The sequence below is a fragment of the Bactrocera neohumeralis genome, chromosome 2, assembly GCF_024586455.1.
Source record: "Bactrocera neohumeralis isolate Rockhampton chromosome 2, APGP_CSIRO_Bneo_wtdbg2-racon-allhic-juicebox.fasta_v2, whole genome shotgun sequence".
NCBI lineage: Eukaryota > Metazoa > Arthropoda > Insecta > Diptera > Tephritidae > Bactrocera > Bactrocera neohumeralis.
Window position 1 is genome coordinate 29,157,599 of NC_065919.1, and position 8,135 is coordinate 29,165,733.

The 8,135-nt window shown below is 32.3% G+C and overlaps 1 protein-coding gene and 1 long non-coding RNA gene across 3 annotated transcripts; one reads left to right on the forward strand and one right to left on the reverse strand.

Moving 5' to 3' along the window:
* Positions 1-7,444, reverse strand: LOC126767965 (tropomyosin-2). Of its 2 annotated transcripts, none has more exons than XM_050485798.1 (5): positions 7,353-7,444; positions 3,260-3,691; positions 2,968-3,187; positions 2,705-2,882; positions 1-313 (listed from the first exon to the last, which is right to left on the reverse strand). In XM_050485798.1, exons 2-5 carry the CDS (start codon positions 3,631-3,633, stop codon positions 231-233), a joined length of 855 nt encoding a protein of 284 aa, XP_050341755.1. In that variant the 5' UTR covers positions 3,634-3,691; positions 7,353-7,444; the 3' UTR covers positions 1-230. The 2 variants fall into 2 exon arrangements, with proteins under 2 accessions (XP_050341755.1, XP_050341756.1); XM_050485799.1 differs by lacking the exon at positions 1-313 and adding an exon at positions 2,067-2,241.
* Positions 1,856-2,115, forward strand: LOC126767996 (uncharacterized). The gene is made up of 2 exons (XR_007669185.1): positions 1,856-1,931; positions 1,969-2,115. It is a non-coding gene; the product is annotated as an uncharacterized LOC126767996 (long non-coding RNA).
* Positions 7,445-8,135: the final 691 nt, after the last annotated feature.

Here is an 8,135-nt window from a genome sequence, read left to right on the forward strand (position 1 = left end):
TTAAAGGTGTTGTTGTTGCTGTTGTTGTCGTTAATAATTTTTTTATAAATTTTAGTTTTTCTTCATTATGTTGTTGGTGTTTTTAACATTTATACAATTATATTAAATTTACAGGTTACAATTTGTTGTTGTGATTGTTGTTGCACATGGATGTTTGACTCCAAAAGCGAAAACCCTACAAGCGAACTTTTTCCTTAGAAAAGCATTGTCGTCTTCACTTAATGGACACTTTAATAACCAGCCAATTCGGCGAATGTGGAGTCCATCTCGTCGGCGAGCGACTTGTATCTGTCCTTGTTGACGCCCAATTCGTCTAAATAAATAGAAGGGGAGATGAAATTAATACAAAATTAGTTAAGTATTTATTATTGTTTTTGTACAAATAAATACACTGTGCAGAGTTGTAAAACAAATAAAAACGAAATATAAATGCAAGCAAAAGTGTGCTGAAGAACGCAACAAATTTTAAACAAAATCGAATTTTATACAATAAAATGGGCCTAGTGGAAACAAATGTCTAACTCGTTACAAAAATTTTAATACTGGTTTTTCTTCTGTTTTTGACGGCATCATAATGGGAAACATAAAGAAATTACACCTGATTAATCTTCACTACAACTGAGAGAACTATTTGTCTTCTTATACCACATACATTCACATTATTCTCGAAAATACCTAATTTCGAGCAAAAATCACAAAAATACTTAATTTCACAATCTCCAAGAACTTCATTTCATATTAGTTTTTTTCAGTTATTTGATGCCAAAATTATGAGCACAATGCAACGAAAATTCTAGTCGCTTACTCGAAAATGAATCAAAAATGTTTGCATTATCCGCCATTTAAGAAAAATGACAGATCTAAATCTCAGAAAATAAAACAACTTGCGGGTGTTCATTTTCATTAATGAAACTTCTTTATACACAATTCTATTTTCTCATTTTATAAAACTAAAATTAAAATATATTAGTAATCTAACGCGGAAATGTTAGAACATTCTGAAGTGATCTGAGAGGTACGCTATAAAAATAGTTTCCTAAGCTTCAAAATTCAAGAACTCTTCTCCAATCTGTTTGATGTCAATTATATGTGTCAAAAGTGAACTGAAAACTTTCAATAAAACTTATTTTCATTTACCAAATGAAATCAATTATTTTCAAATACAAAATATGCCGAAAACATGAAACCTATAGTACCTCATGATGGTAAGTATGTATATATATGTATGTATATTAAACATGGTGCATAATGTACGGTTTTCATGATATCAAATCCAATGACGGCCATAGTCAACTCAATAAAAGAAAGTTTGACCTTTCACTCTTACAGCAATTTTTGACAACGATTTTCCACAGAAATTGACAACCTAATGAGAAAGATGCATTTTCTGCTTGTCAATCAAACTGTTGTGAAATTTCACCGCAATTGAAACAGACTGTTGTCAATTTATCTGACGTTTTGGTCATTGAATCTGACATAATAGAAAGCACATATAAATATGTAAGTACAAACATGTGATCTCGATTGACTACAAAACTCAACATAAAAAATATACATACGGGTGTAAACAATTAAAAATTATGCATTCAACTTATCATATCACCTTTTATACATTATTTTACAGAATAGAGCATCACTAGAACGGCACTCTCGCATTTATTTTTGCTGTTGTTATGTACACAGTAATTAAGATTTTTACTCAGCAGTTGTTGGTTAGCGGATATTAAAAGCGCAGCTGACGAACGTGGCATTACCAAAAAAAAAAATAAATGACTAGTGGGGTGGGCGAATATTTACAGTGTATTTGGAGTGAGTGGGGAAGTGGCAGTTTTTGTCTTTCTCTTTTGATTAAAAGGTAAAAGTAACATGGTGAATGGGCCGAAAATTGTTTCTGTGATGATTTGTAAATGTGTGGTAACATATTTTTTGCAGTGTATGTTTGAAGGTGGCCAAAAGCCACAAATTTAGTGGCATCAATGTTTGTTTGTTTGTGTAATTCGGAAAAGTACATATTTTTATGTCGGAAATTGCGTTTGGTTTTTTGGTTAGGCAAACATTTCGAAAACTACAATTGAAGTTGTTTGTATATTTGAATGTAGTCGTTTTTTTTTTTAACTGAATGATATACGAAAAAATATATTTTTGTGATATTTGATATTTAATATCCGGTAAGTTCGGCAAATGTTGAATCCAAATCATCGCAGATTGCTTTGTATTTTTCTTTCTCATGGAAGAGACGGTCTGCAAAAAGCATTTTAATTTTTTACACATATTAAATACGAAGCATTAATGGCAGTTTACAGTATGAACAACAAAAAAGTCAAAAATCAAAAATATTGTAAAACAATTACAAATAACTTAATTAGAAAAAAATATTAATATAAAATATAAAAAATAAAAAAAATGTTCAAATTTTATATGGAACACTGCACCAGCGCGGTGTTCAATATATACAAAATAGTGTCACCAACTTTTCATAAATTCATATATACAAAAATTTATATTTGAAGCTTAAGCAATTTTTGCAAAAAGTGTATAACCAACAAACTTGTCAGTTAATTAGTTGAAGCTAAGCAATTCGTTAAGCTATTCAATATTTCTTGAATATAAAAAAGCCCAAAGCATTTTCAAAAAAACCCTTTACTTTCTTTCAAAAAAGGCATTATATATCTATATATATTGTACAAATTGTAGCGAAACATACCTTCTAGCCTGTCGACCTCCTTCTGCAGACGCTTCACTTGCTTCTCAGCATGTTCGGCGCGCTGTTCGGCTTCCTTCAATTTCACAGACAGAGTCTTCATCTCGCGTTTGAACTCCTCAACGCGTTGGTTGGCCTTCTCCTCGGACACTTCCAAGGATTTCAACGAGTTACCGACGACCTATATCATAAAGAAGACAAAAAGGAGATTCAGTTGGTTAATATATGTATGTATATGCCTAGCATATTCTATTAATTGTTATTACCTTCAATTCTTCCTCAAGTTCCATGATCTTGGCTTCACCGGACCTGACACGATCTTCAGCCACTTCCAGCTCGTCTTCAACGAAGGCCAGCTTACGTGATACTTCATCGGATTTGGTATCAGCATCTTCAGCCAACATACGGGCTTCCTTCAATTGGTTGGTCAATTGATCCATACGTTCCTCATCCTGCTGTGAACGGTTCTCCAATACTTTGCACATACTACGGGTGTGTAATTTTATTTTTTATTAGAAAATATAGTTTCACGTCGTTACTTGTATTGCTTTAACTAACCGGTTGTTCTCGTCAGCGGCTTGTGTGGCTTCCAGCAATTTTTGTTGGGCGCTGGTGGAGCGTTCTTCAGATTTTTCCAAATCTTCTTCAATCTGTTGCACTTTACGATTCAAAGTGGCTACCTCAGATTCGGTGGTGGTCAATTGTTTCTCCTTCTCTTCCAATTCGCGGTTGGCCTTGTCCAATTGTTCCTTGGATGTTACCAAATCAACATCAACTTGTACCAATTTCTTCTCCAAATCGCGCAATTCTTCTTGCAATTTGTCGGCGCGGGCATTGGCATCCTTAGCTTGAGATTCACAGGTATCGGCCTTATCAATGGCGTTATCCTTCTCAAGCTTCATCGCCTGCATCTTCTTCTTGATGGCGTCCATGGTGACTGTGTTTTTTTGTTTTACTTAAGAGGAGGGAAAAAATAAATGAAGAATAACACTGCAAATATACAAAAAGAAACGACTGATTAGTTCATGCGATTTCAAATATATATTTTATTTAATAAAACAACGCTTGTCCGTTGCACGATTTTTAAGATATGGCTAACTGTATATATATTAATTCTTATGCTTTTTATTAGTATCCAGCCTAAATATTTAATATAAAAGAACTTATAAATCAAAACACAAAAATATTTTCATTATTTATTTTGACTCAACTTGTCATAATACCTATGGTAGAGTTTAAACTCAGAAGATCATTACTTTGATCAACATTGGTAAAGTTTAAGGACTCACAACACATATAAGATAAAAGGAACGATACCTCAAAAAGATGCGAGAAGAGAGATGGTGAAAAAAAACAAAGATTTAGGAAAATACGGAGAAAAATAATTATAATGATGATTTGAGGGTTCGTCGCATTTTATAGGCTCTAACTGGCCAGCAGCTCTCAATATATTAAAAAAAAAGAATTTATTTTCTCTATTGTTTATAAAGTCTAACAATTAAACCTTAGAAGGTGACATAAAACTTGTAGCTACCACCAGATTAGGACTAAATGAAGTAAGCACCAGAAATGGGCGACTGACCAAATCTGCTTTTTAATAAATCGAGAATAGAATTGTGATTTTTTTATATTAATAATCGATCTATAGGAGGAAAATGTAAATATTACTTATTCCTCCAAGGTAGCTAACTCGTAAGGTCGTCTATCTAAATCAAGTAAAACACCAAAACTTTAAAAGTAAGCTTTTATAATTTATCAGTAACAGGAATTTAATTATTGTTTATTAGTTTGCCAATAATTTGATATCAATTCAAATCAAAATAAATAATTCTTAAAAAGTTTCTAAACGCTCCAACATACTATATAGTATGTGTGCATGTAGTTTCTACTTATTCTTCCGCTACTCTCTAAACATCCGTTATTCATCATTTAAATTAAAGTAGCAACACTTGTAAGAACCGAAGTATTTTTGCAGCTGCTTAGCGTACAAATATATTAATGTATCTGTCTTATTTATTAATTATATCTTAAGCAAACATATATAGATTTATGCTAAATATGCTAAACTATATATCGTATGAAATTTCTGGCCTCACGATAACACCCACATAATGTCTTGCGATCAAACGACTCAGCGGGCGTAAACTTTCGAACGCATTTTCTTTCGGGCAAAGAAATTGGATTTTAAAAATAAACTTTTATGGAAACACCAACCAGAGTCTATAGGTATGTGTGAATTTGTTGTTGTAATTAGCGCGTGGGCGGTTGGAAAATTTTGTTTTTATAGCATTAACTTGCTGTTTGTTTATGCGAATGCGCTTGAAATTCTAGAATGTGGATTTTTCAATACTACTTTTCGCGTCACGAACATATTTCTGGAAGACTTTCGTTTTTATATTTTTTTTGGTGCAGTTGTTTGTTTGATCGTCAGGGTTTTTGTATTTCTGTGTTCAAATGAGCAAAAAAAAATTGTATCGGTGCATAATTATTATTTTTTTACAGAGGCCTTGTTTAGCTATATGTAAATATATATGTATATATTATATAAAATACATATAAAAAAATATATAATTTATTTGGAATTATGCAAACATTGATGACCAAAATTAATTTGCAACAAAAATTAGTATTTCATTGTTTAATCAAGTCAATCGCAATTTAAATTTGCTTTTATAACGGTAAATGCTCTGAACTATTGCTTTCAGCAGATATAATAGTGTCTTAAGGTAAAAATAGCTTAAATTGAGTTCAGCTGTGGTAGTTATTTTGATATTTAGCTAATATATGGACATATAATTCAAATATATTTTTTAATACTTTAAAGCGCTATTCTGAGGAGTGACTTAAGTCTAAACACAAGATCGAGTCTCGAATAAATTGCTCTCAATAAAATAAAATTTTCCAAAGAAACTTAAGACGACTTAAGCCAGTTTTCATGTTTTATGCACATAAATACATATGTCTAATGTATGAAAATCCGGTATCTTATTAATATCGCCTTTAAGGAACTCAAGCAAAGTAGGAAATTAGTTATCTAAACTTTTCTCACTTTTCATTCATTGCCAAGTTTAAGTTTAATAAACTTCAGTACCTGCTCAAAGCTTTTTTGAAGAGCAACATTTATGATGATTTTTATTGCATTTCAAAAAATATAAGTATTTTGCTGCTGTTCCCGTTGTGTACCACTAACAATGATCTCATTTATCGTCTGTCTATTTTTAAGATCCGAATTTTTTTATATATAGTATATATGTACATATGTATGTGCATATGTAGATACAAGATTTTAAAATAAAAATTTGAAATGCTTTGTGGGCGTAAAAAAGATACGAAGAAATTGCATACTTTCAATCGTAAAACGACGAAAGGTGACGTGACGAACGTACGGCCGACAGACTCAAGGATAAATGCCGAAACAGTGGTATGTGAAAGCTGCAAAAGCTTTGACGAGGTGATCAGCTACCAACTTAATACTTTATCGGAAAAACACAGCAGCTCTCTCAGCGATGAAGCGCTATGCACAGCTATGCATACATAAGTTTTGGTGTAGAAAAAATAAATATTTTCATGTAGGTGGTAATATGTATCAATGTCTGGCGATGTATAAGTGATGCTTGAGCTTAAAAATAAATGTTTTTGACAATTCGAACACAAATTGTATATAATATATTTGTATAATATGAAGAAATGCCAAAAAATAACGGTATGCAGGTGTTTTGCTATATCATTAGCCCACGCAAAAATGCCTAAAAGCCCAAATGTATATGTGTGAGTGTATATGTATTTATGGGTGTATGGGGGTTTGTCTGCTTTTCTCACTTAACGGTAGTATATATATATATATATGCGTGTACTGATTGTGTGTACGTGTGTGTGTTTGTGCAGAAACTTTTCAAAATACCGATTTTACAACTTTTATAGCAATTTTCAAAATACTCACACATACATATATATGTATACGTATGTTTGTATGTATATATGGTGCATGAAATAAAATTTTATAAAATTACTACAACATAGCGAATACTTGTGCTTGTATGTGTATAAGTTGGGCACATAGGCCAAGCGATTCGGTTACAAAATTCCTTATAAGCGAATTTTCAACAGCATCCAAATAAAATGCGTATATTTTTGTTATGAAAAACTGAACTTCTTCGCAACCGCAGCGCGTTGCATAATGAATGTTTGAAATATCTTTAGGTTACTGCATAACTTTCGGCTATTTCTGCAGGTATGTAAGTTAGCAAATAGACTTGTTTCGCCTGAAAGGAATTGAAATTAATTATAGATTGTCATGACTAGTGCTCAGCTGCTGTATCTATGTATATAAATATGTTTGCACTTCATAATTTTCATTTCTACACCAGCACACACACACATACGCGCTTAGAACTTTTCAATTTTAATTTTTTTAGGCGTTGAGCCAAAAATATTTTCAGTCACTAATATAATTTGCACTACAAGTGCTGGAGGTACCACTGATATTTTGTCAGTTTTAAATAACTTCAGTTTTTTTTTAATTATTTTATAATATTTTAAATATATCTTGTAAGCATAATTTTTTAATATTTTTCTTAATTGCTGCATTTTTGAAAAATATATATATTTTTTTAATAAATCCTTAAAAACGCTCGCAGCACCACTAACCAACCTTAGCGTTCCAAACACACTATACGCTGTCAAAACCCCGAGAACACTGATGCAAGACGAACTTTCCCAAAGCAGAAAGCCCCCAAACGTTTACCGACTGGGCGGCTGTATGGCTAAATTGAACGAGAAAACACACATACTATCGCAATAAATGAGGAATCTACATTTTAAGAAGACTACTTGCACTTATACATACAAACATGCATATGTATATGTGTTGATGTATATGTGTACATATTGCGGTCTTCAGTGTATTTGTCTGTTCCACACAGCTTTCAACACAACTCATTTTAAAATTTCCCCACTTTTCTGAAAACCCTTTAAAATACAATTTCGAAATGAAGAAGTGTAGCGCTCTCTAGTAGCTAAGTGCGTACTCAATGCGTTCTCGCTTTGTAGAATGCAAAACAAATTCAAAAATTTCCCGTTACATTTTGAAAATTACCTCAGTCATACAGCAAAAAAATTTCCTTGCCAGATCGGAAATGCTTGTATGACTGCGCACGCATAGACACCTGTATGTAGGTTTCCATTGCATATACATATATACATACGTAGGTACATACATACATGTACGTTTTTAAAACTTCACATAAATATTTCCCGACATGTACATATGATACTTAGTATATGATCGGGTCCATAGCGTAGCCTCACACGATGCTCGCCTTTGCCATCAACTCTTTAGGATCTCAAGTGTGTATATGGTATGTATGTATGTACGAATGTGTGCGATCTCTTCCATTAGACACAAATTCATACAGTAATTGAAAGACACTCATAT

Bases quoted from the DNA above. Each gene is read 5' to 3' on its own strand.
- LOC126767965 (XM_050485798.1), bottom strand. From the start codon at position 3,633: ATGGACGCCATCAAGAAGAAGATGCAGGCGATGAAGCTTGAGAAGGAT. The intron at 3,188-3,259 runs GTTAGTTAAAGC...ACACACCCGTAG, and splicing joins GCCGCTGACGAGAACAACCG to TATGTGCAAAGTATTGGAGA. The intron at 2,883-2,967 runs GTAATAACAATT...TTTATGATATAG, and splicing joins AACTTGAGGAAGAATTGAAG to GTCGTCGGTAACTCGTTGAA.